This window comes from Lacerta agilis, chromosome 7, assembly GCF_009819535.1.
Source record: "Lacerta agilis isolate rLacAgi1 chromosome 7, rLacAgi1.pri, whole genome shotgun sequence".
Lineage (NCBI taxonomy): Eukaryota > Metazoa > Chordata > Lepidosauria > Squamata > Lacertidae > Lacerta > Lacerta agilis.
Window position 1 is genome coordinate 30,052,241 of NC_046318.1, and position 24,251 is coordinate 30,076,491.

General features: G+C 40.2%; 1 protein-coding gene across 3 annotated transcripts; it reads right to left on the reverse strand.

The window, feature by feature from the left end:
- Nucleotides 1-1,999: 1,999 nt before the first annotated feature.
- On the reverse strand, nt 2,000-24,051 carry GPLD1 (glycosylphosphatidylinositol specific phospholipase D1). 3 transcript variants are annotated; one of them, XM_033154704.1, is made up of 25 exons: nt 23,674-24,051; nt 22,609-22,664; nt 22,106-22,184; nt 20,176-20,273; nt 19,585-19,695; nt 18,979-19,027; nt 18,306-18,360; nt 17,381-17,488; nt 16,510-16,537; nt 16,282-16,421; nt 15,488-15,553; nt 14,881-15,004; nt 12,980-13,119; nt 12,430-12,616; nt 12,009-12,119; nt 11,430-11,504; nt 9,901-10,057; nt 8,782-8,923; nt 7,216-7,318; nt 7,025-7,118; nt 5,355-5,531; nt 3,917-4,077; nt 3,618-3,644; nt 2,651-2,701; nt 2,000-2,289 (listed from the first exon to the last, which is right to left on the reverse strand). In XM_033154704.1, the coding sequence occupies exons 1-25, from the start codon at nt 23,765-23,767 to the stop codon at nt 2,212-2,214; spliced, it is 2,511 nt and encodes an 836-aa protein (XP_033010595.1). In that variant the 5' UTR covers nt 23,768-24,051; the 3' UTR covers nt 2,000-2,211. The 3 variants fall into 3 exon arrangements, with proteins under 3 accessions (XP_033010595.1, XP_033010594.1, XP_033010593.1); XM_033154703.1 differs by having other exon boundaries at nt 7,216-7,321; nt 14,881-15,001; nt 23,674-24,049; XM_033154702.1 differs by having other exon boundaries at nt 7,216-7,321; nt 23,674-24,049.
- Nucleotides 24,052-24,251: the final 200 nt, after the last annotated feature.

Consider the following 24,251-nt stretch of genomic DNA (forward strand, 5'->3'; position numbering starts at 1 on the left):
AAATGTGTGTAATTTCACAACTCTCAGAAAAACATACACGAAACCTTGATAAACAAAAACGTTCCTATTAAAAGTACAGTCCATAGGAATTTTAACTTGCCGCAAGCTGTAAGGTGTTTGCCGATTCATTTTGGTACTTTATATTTTGTTTTTATAGTTGCTGTATATTAATAAATAACACTCCAGTGATGAAAAGCAAATCAATGGATTGGGGAACATGGAAAACCAGGGTGGGGAGAGATTGCAATAGCATCATTTTTTTTTCTCAAAAGGAAGGAACCCTCATTTATTTAAAGGGGATTTTTGTTGTTGTTGTTTAGTCGTGTCCGACTCTTCGTGAACCAGTGGACCAGAGCACGCCAGGCATTCCTGTCTTCCACTGCCTCCCGCAGTTTGGTCAGACTCATGTTAGTAGCTTTGAGAACTCTGTCCAACCATCTTGTCCTCTGTCGTCCCCTTTTCCCTTTTCAGCAAAATATACCCAAGCCAGCAGCTTGTGTTTTCCTCTGTAAAGGCAGCCCACTTAGGACGTGAATGAAATAACATGGATGGGGGGGGGGGGTACTTGAACAAACATACATCTGAGTCCCAGTGAGAGTGATCAGCAGTTCTTCCTCACACTGCTTACCAACTGTGAATAAGCATTCTTAGCAATGGTGCAGCCTGCGAAGTACTAAAGCCTCTGCGCTTTGCTTTCTAACTTTCTTCAGACATGGCCAATTGCCCTATGTTTCTTTTAATTAAAAAAAAGTAAGAGACGGGGGCCTTGTTGGCTCAGGGCGTTATGCGTGTACCCACTGAACCCCATCAGAAGCCCTGATCCGACAAAACCTATTTATAGCAAAGTAGCAAAAGCAGAAGAAACTTCAATCTGTGGCACAGTTAACTTTCTGATAACATCTGGAATGATGGTAAAGTTCAGAATGAATATGAAAGACCACTCAAAGGGGAATATCTGTTTTATTACATTGCACATGGGATAACGTAATAAAATAAAAATATCAAAGACGGCACATTCATTAATCATTAGCCTAAATAGCACAGAGAGAATCTGCGGAAATAGTTTGTCATTAGATTACATTTGATTAAATAGGAAGCAGCCTTTGCAGCAACCAGCTTGCACTATTCATTCATCTAGCCCAGTATTGTCTATGTTCTTCTAACAGGATCTTGTTACACGATCCTTTTAATTGGAGCTACCAGGAATCACACTTGAGACCTTTTGAGCTACAGAAGCTATTTAAATAGGTGTAGACGCTGAGTGAATCTCAAGGAGCTACAGTAATATTTCTTGTGGGCCAGCTTCTAAATCCTCCTGAATTTACCATGCAATTGTGTGCCATTTCATGCATGAAGGTTTTCTTAATACTATAAAAAAGAAAGTGTTACATGCTTGTTACTGGAAGTTTACCTAGGACTTGGAAGTACAATGGCCTGTAGTTTCAGTTGCAATCCTACACCCCTAAGAATTAAGAGCCATTGGACTTGACTAGAAGGTAGAGGCATCTTACTGGTTGGTGGACAGATCCTAACAGGAGAGCACCTTAAATCGTCTCTCATTAGCCCAACATCAGACATCAGTGATATTCAAGGTTGAACGACTGCTCTTGCTGCCATGTAGATGTTAGTAACTCAGCATGGGCGATTAACCTCAGTGACTGAAGAGGGATAAAAATGCAACTCCACTTCTTTTCAGATAGATGTATCTGAGTCTTAATTTGAGACAAAGCAGTCCCACTTCCAAGTGCATGTTAAAGAAGTGGTTCATTTCAAATCGAGGTTGGAATCAGTAGCGAGGCTTCGGGAAGTGTGCTCTTGCCAAGCTATTTTCTGTACAACTCCACATTTTCAGGATTCATTGGGGCTTCCTTCTTCAATCTACTCCATTGCAATTTATATTGCAATAAATACTTTAAAAATAGGCCTCTGTGTACGCACAACGCATGTAAACAGTTGAAAGCAGCTAATGGTCTGGACGCTATGACATGATGTTTTTAGAAGGATTTCCATTCATTATTACCCTTAGCAAGGAAATTTAAACACAGCAATAAGTAATTTTAGAGGTCTCAGCTTCCTTAAAATGTTAATGCTGTTCAATTTCCAGTTAAATATATGTTGAGTTATGCTTCTCCGTTTTCAAAAAGGGCAGAATTTTACAAAAGCGAAGAGTGATTTGCTGAAAAGAGGCTCGGTGGGGATGAGTATGGCAAATTAAAAAGTGTAGAGAAAAAGTCTGCCACTTAGCCGAGCTTCTAGGGAGCTTCTCTCAGCTGCTACTACAACTTCAGTCTGCAAAGGCAGAAAATATCCATTAATACAGCAGAATTCAGTTCCTTGCTTTTTTCTTTCTTTTTTTTAGCAGGTCATGTTGCCAGGGCAAAACATATTACCCCTGTGTATAACTAGGCACCACGCATAAGGAAGTCAAGTGATTATGTCGCCCACCTTCACCATAGTGGGATGGTCTCAGGGAAGCTGTAGAACCATTTTAGTTCTAAGCTACTTCCCTTTGGTTGTGTTGCAGGAAAAAAGCAGGCAAGGCATGGCCTCTTACCCAGCTGGCATAGGAGAAACACTCAAGTTATCACAAGTAGCCCATGATTCACCCCGCAGATGGGCTTGTGAAAACCAGCAGTGCTTGTTTGCCTACCTTTTGTCCAGATTTCACTGTGATCACAGCACTCCCAAATCTTGATTTTTCCTGCAACAATAAAACTACCATTATGCACTGTTTGACAGTGTTAATGCTTGTTTTCTTCACTATAGTTATATTTTCATTAACAGACCAAAGATCATCTTTAACGCGACTCAATGCCCATAAGCAGGGTCACCACCACCCACTTCTCTGGCAGCAGATCACCAGTGCAATAATCCCAGCTAGTCTTTGCTACAACCAGAGAACAAGTGCAATGCTTGTTCAGGACACAAAGATACCTACTGAACAAACCGCTCCATGTCGTTTGTGTGAATGGTGAAAACCATATGCCATATACAGCAAGAGGAAAACAGCTTAGGTCTGCAATCAGTTGGAAACTTTACAGCGAATCTTATCATGCTCCGCCTGATCCTAACCACATTTGCTTAGCCGCAGATCCTTTGAAATTCAGTGGAATATAAATGTGCTTGGGAATGGACCCTATGTTTTCTCAAGTGAAATTTGGGGTAATGATTCAGTTTCCAAACCATTTAGCATCCTGTCCTGTCCCTAATTGTGACATTGTAATCTTCTTCAGATGAAGGGTGGGTGGGGGATCCTTCCTGACCCCACTGAGTCAGAAATAGAAATTGCAAGATATCCTTCATGAGTCAATTCCAATTGTGTTTTGAAGCCACCAAGGGAGTTTGTTGTTCACATGCGGGTAGCCGTGCTGGTCTGCCATAGTAGAAACAAAATAGAAAATTCTTTCCAGTAGCACCTTAGAGACCAACTGAGTTTGTTCTTGGTATGAGCTTTCGTGTGCATGCACACTTCTTCAGATACCGTTGTTCACATGGTTTCAGTTTTAATGGTTAAAACTGGTTAAAATGCATTAAGGACCCAATTGTTAGCCATTAATTCTACCCACAATTTATTTAGCCCAAGCAGCAATTTATCCTTTCAGAGTTTGGTTGCTCACCTCAGGAGAAAGGATGACATACTGTGCCTGGAACAGAAAAAAGAGAAAGACTCACTTTTACATTGGTTTTCAAAGGTGGATAAATCAATTAAATGTATCTAGCATTTGCTCCACTGAGAATTATTTCAATATAGAAACACAGAAGTCAACTACTATGGTGCAGATATTCATAAACTGCTGAGCAGGAGCAAAACAACAGTTTTCAAATACAAACAGGCCTTTAGACCAGGTTTTTATTACTTTAGTTTATCTACCAAAGCAGACAACACCACAAAGACCTATAGCATTTGCTGTGTTACCCAGTCTTCAGGACAAGGCGAAGTCCATGATTTGCAGTTTTCTGTCACATGTCCAGAGGTGGTCTGGTTTCCACTAAATATGTAAACACGTGCAGCCTCTCCTCCAAACAGCCCAGCTATGATGTCTTTTGCTCGAAGAGGTGAGGTCACAATGATCTCGTCTGCAAACATTCACAGCAGGGGGAAACATATCACATTGTACAATGAGACAATAACTTGCACTGGATATCCAAAAGCTTTGGCCTTTAAAGACTTACTTAGTTGGATGCAGGCATACACAAACTTGGGAACACAATTACCAGACATACAAGCCTGCTTTGTGCCTTCTGCTTCCACTATGGGTCCACTGGATCCAAACTCATGTTTCTCCATGACAAACACTATGGTGACACAAATAATATGCCTGGTTTAAAATAGGCATGCCTAGCGCTAATGTGTTTTTGGATTTTCTCTATGTTCAGGCATATATAAGTGGTATGGTATCTGCCACAGACAAATGCAATGGGCAATGGAAACATGCTCCATATTGCATGTGAAGCAGGCCTTAGCCTACAGACAATATTAAAGCCAACAAGCCACAAACAGGCTTATTTTCCTCTCTCTTAATCCCCCCCCCCTTTTTTTTTACTGTAGGAGTGACTAATGTTTTTTGGCCCATGAGTCGTCTTTGGTTTTGGCCACTCAGCACTCCACATACATTTTTGTACACACATAGACATCAAAGACACAGAACACAGCACCCACTCCCCGTCCCAGCTGATCCAAACAGATCAACTGAGGATTGAGATTGCCACTTCGTTCACACTCATCCAATAGGATGAATACAGAGGAGGCAATTTGCATCCCCATCAGGATGCTGGTCCAGGCAGAGAAATTCAAACCTCTCGGTCCACTCCAGCATCATTCCAACTCCCCACCCCACCCCGGCCATTTTGCTGCCACCACCAAATTTGTGGATTTTGGGATTTTTTTAAAAAAGCTTGGGGGACCAGGTCAGGCTCAAGGGCTGTGACTTCACTACCCTTGCTGGACTTCTAATCTTTTTTAGAATTTTTATCTGAGATCACTGATTTAATGTTCCCCACTACAGTTCATGGAGCATCTTTTGACCCTACAATTCTTTGTGCTGGCCCAGGCTTGCAAGTACAATTGTATTTTGGCCTCTTTGTTTGGATTTCTCTGCTTTCGCTGCTTCTTCACTTTTTTTCTAAATCAAGTTCATTTGTTCGATCTAGCCTTTCCTTCTATATATGCTTGATGCTGTTAAAATTCTTTGTTCAGAACTTATTGTTTCACACTTCCTCTTTATCCCCTTATTTCACCCTTCCTGTTTTTATATATATATATATGTATATATATATCACATCTCACAACATCTAGTAATTTTAGGTGCTTCACAAATGAAATATGATACTGATTATGAGGATTCAATTTTTACCAAGTCCATCATTGTTTAGGTCACACAGGTGCACATTTCCTCCGAAGCGTGAAAATCTCCTGTCCCCGCTGAAAGTGCTCAGCAGAAATGGCTTGGCAGGGTCCGTCAAATCATACATCAAAGCAGTCCCTGCTTGGTGCAGCACTGAGCTTATAAATGCAATCCTAGATCTGCTGTCTGAAAGAAGCCAAGCAAGATGACGGGGGTCACATTGCTGTTCCTGGGAGATGGCAACAATAATTGGCATTAACAGATGGGCACTGTCTACGGCAGGTTCTAAACAGAATTAACAGCAAGGAAACTTTGGCTCTGCCATCTCCATTTTGTAAAATTACACATTTAACTTTGCAATAACAACAAAGGGTCCGGTCTCAGAATCATAATGTCAGCAACATTCTCAATCCAACGTAGATGATACTTCTTCATCTGGAGGCAGCAGTGGAACTATAGCTCAGTGAGAAAGTGAATGTTCTGCATGCCTGAGGTCAACCACATTAAAGGAGTTCAGGAAGCAGGGCTGAACAAGACTCAGGAGAGTTTTAAAATGTAAGTCATGGACAAGGTGAATCAATGGTCTGACTCGCTGTGGAGCAGTTTGTTACATACTAAACCCAACCCAATATAGTCTTCACTTTCACATGACATTGGGCATATGTGGCCCTCCGGAGGGGGAATATGTGGCCCACCCATAGCAAGAGGGGATTCCCATACAGCAGGCATAGGCACTCTAGCCCTCCAGATGTTTGGGACTACAATTCCCATCATCCCTAGTTAACAGAACCAGTGGTCAGGGATGATGGGAATTGTAGTCCCAAACATCTGGAGGGCCAGAGTGCCTATGCCTGCCGTACACATTCTGAGGACAGTTGGCTGGATCACCCTTTATGTTAAGTATGCAACACCACAGAATCCTATTCATCGCCTGCTATGGTGTAATTATCTGAAAGCAAATGTGTATAGAAAATTGACTTTCCCTCATATAGGATCTTGTTGACCCAAAAAGAGAGACAGACAGACAGATATGAATAACAGCTGTGGGAAACCTCAAGTTGCAGCTGCTGCAAGAACCCTTGATTTTTCCTTTACAGGTAGAATTCTTGGTGCTTTTTGAATTTGGCACTTTTTTTCTGTCACGCTGCACGACAACCAAATGTTGCCTTTGAAGCCCTGCCAAGTCAAGGCTGCAAAGGAAGATTCTTCCTCTGCAGCCCCAGCTTGAAGTCAACACTGTTGTCCCTCTACATTCTGAAACAGCTGGTGTGAGCAGCAGAATTGCAGACTCAGCTGTGACCTCCTGCTCTGTTAAACCATGATGTTCCCCGGTTTGGGGTTGGATGGTACACACATGCTGTGTTTCAGAACTGCCAACATCCAGTCCTTAAAGCCTTGAAAATAGGAGAGCAACCAGGATTATTATTTTTCCCCTGTCAAGAGCAGGATTCTCTTGGAGTAATCATTCAGCAGCAGACTGGCCCAGAAATGGCAGTGGGTAGAATCAAAGGTCTCTTTCTCTCCTAGTCCTCTTTTCCCTGCTGGTTAAATCTTCCATCCTCTGCAATTCCCATGATGATTAACTCCAAGCTCCTAAACAATTGATCAGTCTTGTTGGTGTATCGCAGAAGTAAAACCACTGCAAAGAAAAAAACTGACCCAAGGACAGTACTGCATACCTTGTGATGGTGCACCAACTACCAACACTTGCCTGGGGATGCCTTCTACAGAAAGGAAGCCGGTGGCCAAGGATGAACCAAGTCTCCCCATTTCCTGTGTGTCAAATAATAATAATAAGTTGGCACCATGGCTGGAGTTTTCCCTGTATGTTTTTATATTTGTCATTTCAAGAGGTACCAAAAAGACCTACCCTATCTCCGGTTAAAGTAAACCAGCTCTGCATGCTTGGTGGGATATAGCCATATACCTTTCCAACAGTCAGCTTGGTATCTCGTAAGACATAGCAGCTTAGACTACTGCACACGATGGTCAAAACATGAGGAACATTAAAAAAGAAGAAGTAATTGCGAGATATAGCACCACCATGGCAAAATATTCTTGGTTCAGAATCTAAAGTATTTGGAACGTGATGTCTTAATTTAAATAACAATTACAGTTAGGTAGCCGTGTTGGTCTGCCATAGTCAAGTTTTAATTGCAACAGTTTCTGCAGGATTGCATTCCCCTGAAATAGCAAATTAATAGTTTGGGGATTCTCCTGGACTCCATATTATCTATAGAGATATAAGTGGCGTTGGTTGCTGGTTTACGGTCTGCCACTGTAGCTAAAGAAGGGGTGTTGCTTGAGTTACACATGCCTTAGTTCTAACCAGACAAGATCGCTGTCATTTGCTCTGCATAGGGCTGCCTTTAAAAACCACTTTGGAAACACCCAACTAGCAGACATTGCAGCTGCTAGAAGGCTTGTGGAGGCCAGGCATTCATAGCATAGGACAGCTTGTACCAGATGCATTGGCTGTCTATTTGTTTCTGGACCCAGTTTAGAATGCTGGTGTTGACCCTTTAATGCATAAATTGGAAGGAATGCCTGCACCTATATGACCTTGACAAGGCCTTAAGATTGTCCTCTTCCCAAGATTTATCAGACTGGTGAGCATAAGATCAGGGCCTCTCCAGTAGTGGCCCCATATTTTTGGAACTCTCTCCCCAAAGTAGTAGTAGTACATATGACCCAACTTTGTTAGTCTTTAAGTGGACCATAAACAAATATTTATTTCTGTGTTTTATTAAATGACACACTTTTCCAAAGAGATACTGGAGAGTTTCTTTATAGGAAGATTGTCCCAAACCAGCAGAATACCGTACACTGTATCCAGTCTCCAATTCTCTCTCTTCCCCCACCCCCCAAATATCCAGCTTCCAAACAAATCGTAACATGCCAATGCAGACTGGGGGAAAGCTATGGCAGACCAGACATAACATACAGGCTTTATATTGATTAATACTGCTTTACATACATACAGGTAGGTAGGTAGGTAGGTAGGTAGGTATAAATAAATAAATAAATAAATAAATAATTACCGGTATTATTATTATTATTATTATTATTATTATTATTATTATTCTCAGAGTAGAGTAACTGAAATCAATGGACCATTGTTAGTCATTTCTATTAACTGAAATGAATTTATTTTGAGTATGATTCTCACTTTGGATACATAACATAATCTTTAATGGTTGGGATATATTGTTGTAAACTGCTCTGTGAAACCTGTGTTTGAAAAGTGGTCTATAACTCATCGTCAGGGAGCATTAGGCTTGTTTGAAACAACCTCTAATAAGCAGAACAAGTATTAAAACAGTACACATTTAGAAATAATACTAATCTACTGCATAGGGTTAGTTTACATTAAAAAGTACACAGTGTTAGACTGGGTATGATCACATACAAACTTTTAAAATTAAGTGCAATATACCTTCTACAGCTTTTCCAAGAAGGACTGCCGATAAGCAGCAAGGTTGTATTTTGAAGTTGGACGCTGCTGAGTGATGATCCAAACCATGCATAATCCTTTTCTCCTTTTACTATCCAGTCCGCATCTGACAGGAACAGCTGGTCTGATAGACCAAACAAGAAACAGAGGATATGTTTCTGGTACATATCACATACATTATGAAAGGATGAAGGTCTTCTGGTTTGCTCAGTCATACTGCACTACCTGGATCATAATTCTTGCTATTTTTTAAATACATGAAAATTAATGTTGAAACTTCAGTCAGATCAAATTGCCTCTGCAATGATGCCAACAGAGCAGGGTCAGTTCAGTTCATCAAGTGATGCAGCAGTCCTATACATGCTTACCAGGGGGTAAATATTCAACAAGACATACCATACTTTTCCGTGTATAAGACTATGTTGTTTTTTTCTTTAAAAATAATGCTAAAAAGTGGGGGTCGTCTTATACATGGGTAGTGCATAGGGTGGACGTTTGATTGGTTGCTGCCGATGCATGTTATTGGTTGCTGCGTCAATGGGTGGTGTTGATTGGCTGATGCTCCGGCAGTTGGTCAGGTGATTGGCAGCTTCTGCTGGCTATGGGGGACAGGTGGGAGGCGTATTTTGCGACGTGTGTGGATGAGTGATTTTTGGCAATCCCCCCTTTAAAAAGCTCAACAACTCTGTGCCATTTCCCCCCATTCTAAAATTTGAGTCTCCCAAAATAGGTGGCGTCTTATACATGGGGGCGTCTTATAGACGGAAAAGTACTTCTGTTGTCCAGTACGGTACTTCTGAGTTGGAATACATATGGTTGCGCTGTAAAACTCCCTTTAGTCTGTTTTGACTCAGAAGATTATGGAATGGTATACAAAGCCTTCTGCATGATTTCTTACTGGATCTTAGGCTGAGGGCCCTTTAGCATTAAATGCATTGTCCGGTGTTTATTACCAGAACTATAACTTGGAGAAGGATTTAGATTATTACTGTGGTTTTGTCTTACGATGAATCTGAAAGGGAGCTAATAGAAGATGCAAGAAAAAGTAGCATATGAAACAGCAGAAATAAATTCCAGCAATAATAATAATAATAATGTCACCTTGGCTGCTTCTATTGAAAAATGAATAAAACGAAGCCACAAATCCTCTTTGTTTACCACCAGCAGCTGCGTAAGGAGAACCAACTACGAGATCATTGTCTCCATCGCCATCAAGGTCAGCTGCCAGCAGTGACCAGCCAAGGTTACAGTATATTTCCTGCAAAAGGAAACTGAGATTTCAGTAGGGCTGGCAATATTGGGGTAGGTGCAGGGCATTAGTTTATACCTCACTGTCCTTCAGTCTGTCTGGAAGCCTTGTATGCCTGAGCCAACCTAGTACAGTCTGTCGGGCCTAGTAGTTGCTTGTCCAACTCAAATCAGTTTTCAGAGTCTCCCTGAGCTTCTGCTGCAGCGGCTATAAACTGAGAGGAGGAAGACTGGAGACAGGAGGGCAAGGAACCTGCAGGTTTCTCTAAACCTGAGAGAGAACTAACAGTAAAACATCACTTTAGCAGAACCAGGGCTGAGCAAGAAGACAACTCAAGGGCAGAGCTGATCTGTAGAAGATGGAGATGGTTTTGGGAGTTCCTTTCTGCCTAGGACAAGCACAAGTCAAGGCCTGGGTCTGACACTGTACAGGAAGGTTTTTTTTTGTCAGGAACCAGGGGTAGAGGGTGGTTTCCTTCTTTCTTTCCTTCCTTCCTGTGTGAACTAGCAGGTGTCAATATTGAAAGTCTGCACTATAGACCCTATTGCCTGGAGTATAAAATGGGCGAACTTGAGTTGTGTTTCACCAAAGCAATCTTGGTGAAAATTGGAGACAAAAGGAAGACATTTTGTTTAGCTCCTGAATCAATAATGAAATTTCAGTAAAGCAGCCCTACTACAAATCCTCTCACACCACCCAGTCCATAAGTAGCACAAGATGACTCAAGGAAATGAGATGGGCCACACAGGACTGTGTTTTCGCAACATCCTTTTGGATGGTTGAATGGAAAAAAGCTACACATAAGCCATGTTCAGATGGCAATATCTTGGCTTCAGTGTTATCGCTGCATCAACAACCTCTTTGATTCTCCTTCTACATAAGCAAATGAGGAAGTATTCTGTTAACTACAGTTTACTGTTTCATCTAAAGCCATTAAGGCATAGTTCAAAGTTGGCAAAATATGGTGGCTTGTTCTGAAGCCATGAACCATAATTTCAATTTGGATGGATCAGTAAACTATAAGTAACTGAGGAATTCCTTGTTTGTTTGCTCATACACCTGCAACAAATTTCATTCATGCAAGGTTCATTCGTATCATGGTTTATTAAGCCCAAATGTGGCCCGAGTGCACACAGAGGAAATATATCATCCTTTTTCTTCAATCTTACACCATTGTACTTAACAGTATTTCATAAAAGTACAGTTATTGGCACACATTGGTACACACAAAAACATTGATTTAACATACTGTGTGCCAATGAAGCAATAATAAATCTATTATGATAATGGAATCCACATGTATGCTTATTCTGGGTAGATATAGAGAAACCCTAGATTTAATTTCTTATATGTTTGCATTGCATTTCATCAGCAAACTTACTTGACAAGCTATGGTGACATTTGGTAGGCTGCGGAAACCTTGTCCTTCATTGCCAAAAAATACATATACAGAGCCCTGGATCAACAGAAAATAAAATTTTAATAGGGTATGAATCAAATAAAAATAGAAATACTTTATTGTCACTGTATCACATGTTCACAGTGAGATTAAACGAGCCCCCCTCCCCACCCACAATCTCTCAGTCCTTGTCACACTCTGTGTGCTGCTGTACTACCACCAACCCCAAATGTCAGCTGCAATGCAAAAATCCAGAATTTTTATTTATTTATTTATTTAAAATTCAATTTCACCTCATCCTTTCATCTTCACATTAACCTGTGTGTCCAGGGGTACAACTGCAACCTAGACTAGTCTAATTGTTCAATTTGAGATTCACAGATATTGGCATTCACAAAACAGGTTGCTCCTAAGATCGTCAGTCAGATGATGCATCTGCTATTCTGTCTGCTTTATTTCACTTGGGCCATGCTAACGCCCCCCTCCTATGAATCGCCCGTGTTTACTAACCTGCACTAACATTTTTACACTGTAAAAACGGCCACACACAGAGATTCTTACCCTGTAACTGAGTTCCTGTGATCCTACAGACGGGGCTCCCACTGCTAGATCAATCACACCATCCTCGTTGAAATCTAGAACTGCTACAGCAGAACCAAACCTTGCTGACGGCTTAAAAATAAAGAGCATATCTGTCTTTTTAAGGAATACCTGCTCATATAATGTTCAGCACAATTGCTTAACATTTTTTGGATTTTTTTGTTCGCTATTTAGCGATTACTATTTTTTAATAATAATGTATTACTATTTTTTTATAATAGAGCATGCTCTTTATTCACAACAGGCTTTCATCTTTAAGCGATTATTTTAGAAATGAAGTTAATGGCATTGATAGTAGAAAAGAAGATGGCGCCAGTCTTTCAGATGACCGGAAAAACAAGCAAAATGTTTTCAATGACCAACGTGTGACTTGTTTTCCTACCTTATTCCCCTCCAGAATGAAATCTGCTTCCTGGTCTAGGTCCAAGTTTGCATGAGGCAAACCTGATTCGTTACCATAAACAATATATACACGGCCTATCTGAATGTGTCCCAGCCGGCTGTATCCGGGCGCTCCTGCTACCAGGTCATCGTAGCCATCCTGGTTTATGTCAGCAGAAATCAACGCCCTGCATATCGAGTGAAATAATTCAAATTACTATTTTGGTTTACATTCTTTTAAAACTTCCACATTTTTCATTTGCAGATTTTCAATTGTCTATATAAAAGAGTAATTGCCGTGGTGGCCCTGAAGAAAGGTGAGATCCAAAATGAAATATTATTTATTTTTTTATTATCCCAATCCTGTATTGACAGGATTACATGCCTTTAAATTGCAAATAAAATGGCTTGGGTTCCCCCACCCCACCCCAAACAAGATAATTTTCCTGCATAGTTATTACATGCAGGTAGGATAAGCATCTGGGCAATAGTATTGAATCCATACAAGCTGATCTATCAGACAAAAACAGAATGGAGAAATCAGAACTCACCACCCAAGTCTAGCATATGGAGTTTTCAGAAAATATGAAGCACTGGGTTTGGTGACATGGTTAGGTGATCCTTGTGCCGTGACTGACAACACTCTCCTCAAACCTTTTGCAGTGGCACTATTGCTCAACTGAAGATAATTCTGGAGGGGGAAATGCATAAAGGGATATTCAAGCACATTCATAATTATATTTTGGTTGTTGACCCAGCAAGGACCCAATTTACAGGTGAAACTCGAAAAATTAGAATATCGTGGAAAAGTTCATTTATGTAAGCAATTGTTTTCATTAGCTACTGGAGTTTAATATATGAGATAGACTCATGACATGCAAAGCGAGATATGTCAAGCCTTTGCTTGTTATAATTGTGATGATTATGGCGTGCAGCTGATGAAAACCCCAAAGTTGAGGTTGTTAATTTGGGGTTCTCATCAGCTGTACTCCATAATCATCACAATTATAACAAATAAAGGCTTGACATATCTCGCTTTGCATGTCATGAGTCTATCTCATATATTAGTTTCACCTTTTAAGTTGAATTACTGAAAGAAATGAACCTTTCCACGATATTCTAATTTTTCGAGTTTTACCTGTATATTTAGTGCAATACACCAGACTCACTGCAATGAATGGGTGCCACAAACTTGCACACAGTTAGTGCTGTGCAGAGAATTTATCCTACTTTTTTGTTTTGATTTTGTTTTATCATTGTCTCTGTCAATGAACAAAAAAGAAATTGCATTCAAAAATTATCAAAAAGAAGAGAACATTTTTGTGAAATTGTCATGAGCTGGGTGCAGGGGTTGTCATGCTTACCTCACCTTGGAAGTGGCCTAGGACATTTGTAATCATCCTGCGAATGAGGCAGATAAATGGAAGCCTCTTTCTCAGAGGAAGAAAACTTTTTTTTAAAAATGGAGGCTAGATTTTGGTACAGCACTACACAGATACTGTCAATTTCATTAGAAAGCTGTTTTTTAATTGTATGTACTATACACACAAGGGACGCGGGTGGCGCTGTGGTCTAAACCACAGAGCCTAGGGCTTGCCGATTGGAAGGTCGGCGGTTCGAATCCCCGCGACAGGCGGGAAGGTAAACACCATTTCCGTGCACTGCTCTGGTTCGCCAGAAGCAGCTTAGTCATGCTGGTCACATGACCCAGAAGCTGTACGCCGGCTCCCTCGGCCAGTAAAGCGAAATAAGCGCCGCAACTCCAGAATCATCCGTGACTGGACCCAACGGTCAGGGGTACCTTTACATTTACTTTTACCACACACACACAGTGCCTTTTTTCTTTTAAAAAAAATGTTTAGGGGTACTCTCATTTTCCTACTCATATTGAAATACTGCCCCTTAATGAGGCCAAACTTAGATTCACAAAATATTTAGGGGGTATGCATCCCCCTGTGTCCCCCCCCAAAAAAGCACTGTATATGTGTACTATGTTATCAGACCCTCCTCTAGCTGTATCTCACGACCTCTTGAAAGAAAGGAAGTCTTCTGTTGTCCAGTAGGTTAATGAAACTCCAGCGCAGTGCTGCTAAAATATTGAGCCATTGTTACAATCTCTTGGCTGAGGCCAGTTTACATATTCTACTATACATTTTGACTTGAAGGTTTACCTGGAATCACATGACAGGCACCTACAGAGTTTCCCATAAGCTACAGTCAACAGAAATATCTCACATATAGCAGCTTCACACTGAGCGCTTTCCATGAAATGCACAGAACAAAAAACTACTTCGTATTACCTGAACATAATATATAATAATTATTAATTTTGTGCGGTGGCAAAGAATGTGTAGAAGGCAACTTGCCAACAAACAAGTCACTGGATGTCCAATGTATCTCCATATATATTTCTATCCCTTACCAATAATATCTAAATGCCAGAAAGACTTACTGCTGTCCAAGGTGGCACGTCAAAATAAACTCCTCGCTCTGTGTAGCTGATATTTTTTCCAACTGATTTGGCCACTGAAGAAGTCGTTTGTCCGTAGTGCTCAGTTTTGGACTGTTTGATTCCGCTAATATAAGGCAATGACAATTAATACATTTTGCTTATGGGAACATAAAAAATGGAATAAGATACCTTTTGAGGTTTCTTCCAACTTTGTGATTCTATAGTATTTATCAAAGTGAAATCATAAATGAAAAGCTTTAAGTATTTGAAAGTTTGGTGATGCTGGCTGAGAATGTATCAGTGGGCAAGGTCCAAAGTTGTACAGTATGGCTTCCACTAATGCAGTGGGGCTGTTCCATCTTGCCTTTCCCACTTCTTCTCCTACACCCCTCCCCCAAATCTGCTCTGGAGGTTTCTCTGGAGATCTCCTATAGGAAATGCAAGAATGTGGGGGGGTTTTCTGATCTAGATGGTGGGCCAATTTCAACAGAAAGAGACATAGAATGTAGATGGCCTGAATTTTGTTTAATGGAATGAACATGAAAAATACAAATATTGTTCAGACAACTAATCAAACTAGGCAGACATACGTTAAGACTTTACTTACATGACAGCATTTGTTTGTTCATCTTTACACCGTATATACAAAGGATTCTCAGGAACAAAGCAGCCACTAAAGAAGAAATTTTCAAATAATTATACTAAATGCATAATTTTATATAATGATTACTACTTCGTAAGTACCCAGGGCGCACAGGGGAATTCTATACCTCCCTGCTGCTCTCAGATACCAATCCTGCTACAACATACAATGTTGCTAGATTCTGCACAGCAGCGCTCAAAATTTGTCAGAAGATGACCTGTGCCACAAACTAGATTTAATGAACATATCAGAGTGCTCTGTAAATTAATTGTTAAATATATCAACCTTTTAAGCTCTTACACACCACCCCAATGCTCCTATCCCTTCTTTTAGCTTCTTTTAAATTCATATAGACTTTTATATTCACCTTCTGTTTTAACACCTTTTAGCTTTCCAAAACACTTTTCAGATTTTAAATGACTGTATCCTACCCTTTTATGCTGGTCTATGACTGTAATAAAGACTTGTATTGTATTGTATTGTATTGTATTGTATTGTATTGTATTGACTAAATAACACAACTATTCCTCTCTCAGAATTAACCGGATGTCCTTAAACCCGTTTTCTATAATTGTAAACATAACCTGCACTTCAAACAAAATGTTAGATCCTAATGGATGGCTATTACATGTGAATTATTATAGCGTCCACAGCTCAATTCACAACTTATCTGAACCACACATTAAAATATTTGCATAATTTTATTATTGGTTTAGAGTAGTACACCCTGGTCTAGAGACGTTAAACCAGCACCTCACCTTGTTCCATTCTCTAACATTTGACTTGTTAGCTGGAAAATGTTATTTGATGAGAATGCCATATCATCCACACCACCGAGAAAATATTCGTGGAATTTGTTCACCAAAAACGAGGACTTCCTGGCATAGATGGGGTAAAGCTATGGAAATGGAAATGCAAATTGGTTAGATAGACGGGGATTTCAAGAGTAGCGTTCAACAAAGCTTCTTTCAACAAAAATACATTACCTTGGCGACAGTGATCATTTCACCAAACCTGCAGGAGAAAGTGTTCACTATTTACCATCTGTGTAAAACTTTTCAGTGCACAAAACACTTTTTATATACATCTACATGCTTTCTTTGCTGTTGTTTTTTATATTGGTTTGAGTACCTCTATATAAAGATAGCTGGCAGTTTAAATAGAGACATAACATGTCCAGTTCTTAGCTGATTATTAAAATTACAGTTTAATAGTTCCACTGTTTATGGGGGGGGATAATTAAAGCAATCTGTATAAAAGTATTTAGCTGCAACAAAGTATGGTTTATCATTACAGTAGCAAGTCGCAGGCTTGCATACTTCCCTCTCATCCTCCAAGGGGATCAAAAGCCAATTTCCATTTTGGATTAACTGCAGTTTAGCATTACGTCCAAACCCTAAACTGTGGTTAAGCTTAACTACCTAAGGTTCGAAGCTGGCTTGTTTCAGTAAACAATGTTTAAAGATTAACCTGTTTGCCTGGGTTGTGACATAACAAAACACTTCAGTTAATCAAAATGGAAAATGGAAACTTCTGATTTTCTCTTCATGGCTAGACTGCGGGAGGAAAGGTTCCCTGTAACTCATTCCCATAATGTTAAATCATAGTTTATGATTACACCAAAACACAGACTCTGTGGGCCACTACAACCATGTAGAAAGATAACAAGGGTATCTTGTCAGCTAAAGTCATTTATTTCAGTAGAATTCATTAACAAAATTATTTGTTTTCTCTTTCAATTACTATACTGAGAGGATTTTTAGTATGCTCGTTTTTTAAAAAAAATCAAACATACAATCAAATTATAAAACGTGCACTGCTGTGGGAATAAAAATGGAAACATTTAGCTTGACTTACAGTTCAAGAAACTGCAGGTACGTGCAGTCAACAATCGTGTCTTCAGTTATTACTTTCAGCCCATAAAGTTCCTGGTAGATTGACAGTAAATCTTTGACTGGCACATACCTAAATATATCGAACAGCAGAGTTTCTTATTTAAACCAACAAAGTTCATTGGGATAAATCAAGTCCTCAGCTAAAATTGTGGACCAACCTGCAGTGCCCCCTCCCCAGTGGGTGAAGCCACAGGCAACAACAGGTGTGAACAAACTAGACAAGATAATTTCAACCCCAGAGTCCCTGATGCAAGTAAAGGTAAAGGACCTCTGGAAAGTTAAGTCAAAGTTGACTATGGGGTGTGGCGCTCATCTCGCTTTCAGGTTGAGGGAGCGGCGTTTGTCCACAGACAGCTTTCCAGGTCATGTGGCCAGCATGACTAAACTGCTTCTGGCGCAACAGGACACTGTGACGGATGCCAGAGTGCACAGAAACGCCGTTTACCTTCCCGCCGCAGCAATACCTATTTATCTACTTGCACTGGTGTGCTTTCAAAATGCTAGGTTGGCAGAACCTGGGACAGAGCAACGGGAGCTCACCCCATCACATGGATTCGAATTGCCGACCTTCCAATCGGTAAGCCCAAGAGGCTTGCTCTGTTGTTTAGAGTTTAGACCACAGCACCACCTGTTCCCTGTTGTAAGGGTAATGTTATAACATTGGTTGTAATGGTTATAATGTTATAATGTTTAACATCGGTTATAATGTTGCAACATTGGTTTCTCAACACCACATTGGTGGTGGTGGTTAAACCATGGATCTTTCGCCACTGTCTCTGCTTGTGAACCCTCTGCTCCCTGCACTCACTCTCTCTCTCTCTCTCTCTATCTGTGTGTGTGTGTGTGTGTGTGTGTGTGTGTGTGTGTTTTGAAAATAGCACACTTACCAGCTTGGTTCCAAATAACTAAAATCAAGCTCAAACTGGCTCAGCACGTCTCCTCCTAAAATTAGAGGGTGAAAAGACAGCAAGACGTCAACTTACTGAGGCAAAAACCATACAAAGAATCTTGCCTGTCTTTTATATTATTGGAGTGTTTGCATTTGAACAAAATCTGGAACACCTCCACAGGCCCAACTACCAGTAATTGCTTTCTGCATAGCTTGCTCAGTTCCACTAGGGGCATTTCTTCCTGTCTGCCACATACTTTTGGATTTGTCCTCTCCCTTATGCTCAGAACCATAGCTGTCAACTTTCCCTTTTTTGCGGGAAATTCCCTTATTCCAGCGCCGTTTCCCACTGCAAAGAAAGGGAAGGTTGACAACTATGGCCGTTTCCCAATGCAATGAAAAGGAAGGTTGACAGCTATGCTCAGAACCTAAGCAAGTTTCTCACTGTCTACTTAAGGGACTTCAAGTCAAGCATCTCAGCCAGCTGAAATGCCCCTAGTGAAACTGAGCAAGCTATGCAGAAAGAAACTAGTGCCATGGTTAAACAAATCACTTATTTCAGGGATATAGTCATTGAAACCTTAGTGATATCATTTTTTTCAGTAAGAACCTTCAGGAATTTAATGGAAATCTAGGGACAACATTCCAGGATCCATAAGTAAATAAATTACCAAAATCACCAGCAGCATGAGCATCTGAATATGAGCCATAAAAATCAATCTAGGAAAAATAGAAACAAGTTGTTTGCATCAAAGTAGTAGTAACATGAACAGAATCAAAACTTCTCATTTCCCCTCTTTGATACAAGGCAACATAGGAGATGATCCAGACCCTTGAAGCTTCTTTTTCACCCTTGCCTTTGCATAAAGTTCTACATACAGGATTCCTCCAGCAGGATTTCCTAGCCAATCAGTTGCAAAAATTCAAGACTTTATCTCCTTCTCTGGCTACCTCCAAAACTGCCAAGGTGTCTCTTTCATATCTACCAAACTATAATGGCTACTAGTCAACAACCATCCTTACTCAACAGAAACTTAAGAGTTTCTGCTCTCCCTGATCTCTTGTACTACAGAGAACATCCAACCAATTTATTGTTTTAAAGATGAACAGCAGTAAGGATCTTTCCTTCCTTCCTTCTCCCTCCCACCCCAACCCAGATATTATGTGATTGTCACTTCAGGGGAACAACAAAACCAAATGATAAATAGGCTTGTTGCATGCTTTGGTCAAAAGGAAAAAATGACCTGAGCCTAATAATAAAATAAGGCACCACTTACAGCTGCCATGGCATGTAAAAATCCTTGTTCAATTCCCAAGCTATGCCAGCTCACGTCTGCCACCATATGAGAAGCGATTCCAAAGAGGAAAGCCACCAGTTTCTCTGTGGCCTAAACAACAGAAACAAAAACAAGCAATTCTGCATTAAGTGCATTGAAACCAAACTCTCAAAAGCTATTTGGAGACATTTGGTTGACATGTTTCCTGATGAACCCTGGCCTATGCTTTCAACAACACAAGGAAGAAATCCATGTGGTATGAGTTATTCATTTATACAGTATAGCATCTTCAATGGGCATGCATGCTGTTAGCCGTTATGAAACGTCGAAATTCATTTGACATTTTCTCTTTCAAATGCTTTTGGTACAAATGAGAAAGGGAAAGAGCAGGCTTCCTCAAACTCGGCCCTCCAGATGTTTTTGGCCTACAACTCCCATGATCCCTAGCTAGCAGGACCAGTGGTCAGTGATGATGGGAACTGTAGTCTCAAAACATCTGGAGGGCCGGGTTTGAGGAAGCCTGGGAAAGAGTAATAAGAAAATAATGATACCAGGGCCTTTGGCCTGAACAATTTATGGGGGATTTATTACCTCTCCCCAGGGCTGAGGATAGTTCTTTCTGATGTAATGGATACTGGTATTGAGAAAAGGTGACCAGTGAGTGTCTTCAGATACTTGATGGAACAGCCCTGAAACACCAGACAAGAGCAACATTATTTCATGATAAGTATTTTAATTAATTTTTTTATTTCAAGTAACAAAACATACCCATACAAGTAAAACAGACCTTGGTAGTTGTACAGAAAAGAAAGAAAAATAGCATTGGAGGGTTGCAATCAAATGAAGTGAACATGTCTCTCCCTAAGGTTCCATGAGTCAGTGGAGGGTGAAAACCAATTTTGATTGTCTTAATGAAGTCAATAAAAGCATACCATGTCATTTAGAAGGTGTGAGGCCCCTCAAACGATATTCCTTTTGTGAAATGGTTAATTTGTCCAAAAGCGTAATGTCCCATACTTGCAAAATCCAGGCTTCAAAAAGATTTGCAATTAAAGTTTTCCGATTCTCCACAATCACTAATCTAACTGCAGTTAATAAATGAAGGATGAGGTCTTTATTGGTTATGATCTTAATCTAAAGAGTAAAACATGACAGTAGGGCTAATTGGGGGTCTGGTTGCAGCAATTGTGTCAGTTACAGGTAGGTAGCCGTGTTGGTCTGCCGTAGTCAAAATAAAATAAAAAATAACTTAAAAATTCATTCCAGTAGCACCTAACAGACCAACTAAGTCTGTTCTTAGCAATTGATTGTCCCATCATTTGATTGTTTGAAAAAACTTTTTTCCAAAAATGAATAATTTTTAGGTAAAACCACCCCATGTGGACTACAGAGCCAGAAAAGGTAAAGGTAAGGGGACCCCTGACCATTACGTCCAGTCACGGACGACTCTGGGGTTGCGGCGCTCATCTCGCGTTACTGGCCAAGGGAGCCAGCGTTTGTCCACAGACAGCTTCCAGGTCATGTGGCCAGCATGACTAAGCCACTTCTGGTGAACCAGAACAGCGCACGGAAACACTGTTTGCTTTCCCGCCGGAGCGGTACCTATTTATCTACTTGCACTTGACATGCTTTCGGACTGGGGCAGGAGCTGGGACCGAACAATGGGAGCTCACCCCATCGCGGGGATTCGAACCGCTTTAGACCACAGCGCCACCTGCGTCTTCATTGCATTTCCGCTAGCAAAGGTTGGGTGTGTTATGTTTAATTTTATATAATCTGGCTGGGTACATATACCAGCGAAGTGCTACATTTAAAAAAATTTCTCGGAGTTCTAATTGAGATGGATCCAAATGGTAGTTTATTCCAAATTTGTTGCCAGAGTTGTTCAAGATGGTGACGGAGTCAGCAGCATAGTCAGCTCTGTCTGCCCCAATTAAGATTTTGAGTAGTTCTTTTTAGCCTTCTGGATTTTAATTTTATAGTTTTAATCATTTAGCGGCTGCCTTATCACCCTTTCACTGCTTTCAATGCTCAGTGCTTTCCTAATTAGCAATTTATTGCTTTGTTGCATAGTATAAATTATAAAGCATATCAACCCAAGATGCACTAATACCAAAGGAACGTGGAATTGTAAAGAGAGATGGCCGGTTTAAATGATCAAATGCTTTGACTGATCTCCTCTGCCTGCACCTTTTAAAGTAGCCTTCTTTAACCTTGGGTCCCCAGAAGTTGTTGGCCTGCAACCATAATTATTCTCCTCGTTCCTCCTGTAGTGTTCCTTGGCATTCGTTGTTTGAACAGTGGTTTGGTCTCTTCAGACTCTCCACTGGCATAGTTACAATTTATATATATATGGACCTCTAGCCATGAAGTTGGGTCACGAAGAGTCGGACACGACTAAACGACTAAACAACAAGAAGCCAGCCAGCTAGTAAAAATGCATTAAGAGTCAGGCTGCTTGTCAGTGGTATGGTTTTTGGGGCAAGGGGAAAAAAACCTAATTTCGCCAACCATTTATTACCATTCCTGCAGATACCAGAATAAAAGGCATCAGGATACAGGCTTCCAGCTTGATAGGCATCTTGGTGGGTTAGTATCAACTGGAGAAGAAGATGTTGAAGAAACAGAAATAGAAGTAAGGGAGAAAAGGGGAGGGGGAAGAGAGAGGGAGAGAGAGAATATTATTAGTTGCATATTACCAATATTTCAAGTACTAATACAATATAGTACTTAATACTCACATCTAGGTATTGTTAAAGTCACTCAAATACTGCCTCTCAAATACTCATAAAAATATTAAAGGTAAATAGAACAAGGTTTTACATAGTTTGGTAAGGATGGACAAATGTCATTCTTTTACAATGGGGTGGCTAACCCCTATCCTATGGTCAGGACAATTTTTGTAATAGTTACAAAGAGAAAAGGCATGGAAGGAGGCTCAGTGCTGGGGTGGGTGGAGAAGGTAGCAGAAAGAGGAAATATTTATTAAAATGCTTTTTAATGTTAGACTCATAAGCTTCCTACCTTGCGATAGTCAACATTTCCTTCTGGGCTGCTGAAAAATTCCAGAGCTCTGTGAGCTAGAAAAATAACATCACATTAGCTTCCTGATGGCTTTTGAAAAACAGGGGGTCTGCAGTACTTAACTGGAGATCACTCACTATCCTCTGGGAAATATGCAAATCCCTACAGTGTCCAGATTTCACTGCATGGTAGTATCCCTTAATATCAGGAAATGTCAAACAACCTTCACCTATTGGTTTTCAAAGAATATGGGCAGATATCCTTAACTTACTTGCCCACACACAATCTATTATTTTGCCATGACAACATTTATGGAGAAACAGGTAATGGCAAATTTGTAAATAAACGTAATCCTGGTAGTGTGTTTATTTTTATCATGGTTATCCTACCCATTCAAGCAGGCTTTCAATTTGACCAAATTGCTTAACCCTAATTTCACTTGTTGAATTAACAATGTATTGTTTTATGCTGCCTTATGCAAAAGACAAAAACAAAAGCATGAATAAAAGAAGTTAAATGCCCGAATTGCCTCCTAGCCATAAACTTTGTAGCTGAAAATTCATTACAAAATGAATTGCAACTAAAGTCTCCACAGCTAAGACACAAATTCCACAATGAAATATATTTCTAATTCTTAAGCTACCCACTCCCCTTGATTTCTCAAACATTGGGCAGATAAATTATAAGGTAAGCAAACATATATATTTTAAAGGCTTGAAACTTCAGAAAACATTTAGCATCTCATCTCTGCATATAAAAATTAGTCCTGAAGGCTACTCAGATTTTTTAATATGTTTGACTGAAGATAGCACACATATATGCTGTTTTCTGTTAATAAAATATGCCAAGCTTGCATTATGCTGGTATCATTTCACCTTCTCTAGATACATGCAGCCCTTGCCTTGCTAGCAGTTTAAAACAACATGGTAATCGCGGTATTTCATTCAACAATTGCTGCATATCCCCCCCTTAAGTAACACTTACCTGGTAACTAAAATGGTCAGATTACAGAAATTATCTGTTATGATGCTTCACAACACTCATGCCTTTATAATCAAATCTTACCTATTTCAATATGTGTTGACAAGCCACATGGTGTACCTTTACGGCAAAAACTGCAAAGTACAGCTAGAACAGACCAGATCTTGAAAGCTTCCATGTTGTGGATATTCTGGACTATAAACCATGGTTTTCAAGATGCTTTTAATAGGAGGACTGTGACCTTTGAAATATGGGCTACAGTGCATTTCGTAATCAAATATGTGACTGGCACATAAACTAAAGCCCTCACATGATTTGGAAATGTGTTTGCCAGTTTCCCCTGTATCGGCCAACGGATCTGAGACAAGAATCAGTCCCAACGAAACTTAATATGAAGTCTCTTTTCCATTGATATCTGTGAAATGATGCCTAGAACAGAGAAAGGATATTATTGTATGATGTTTGGCAACTGCGTCCTTCCTTCCTTCCTTCTCTTTCAACGCACCATTGTTCATTAAACCGTTCTCTGCTAATGCAGGCGATATCAGTAAAAATAACATATTTCACTTAAAAACAACCTAAAATATTGAAGGTTGTGTCTCGTTCCGTTAATGCCCACAATGCATTAATAGTTCGTGAGAGGTTTGCAAAACTTATGAATT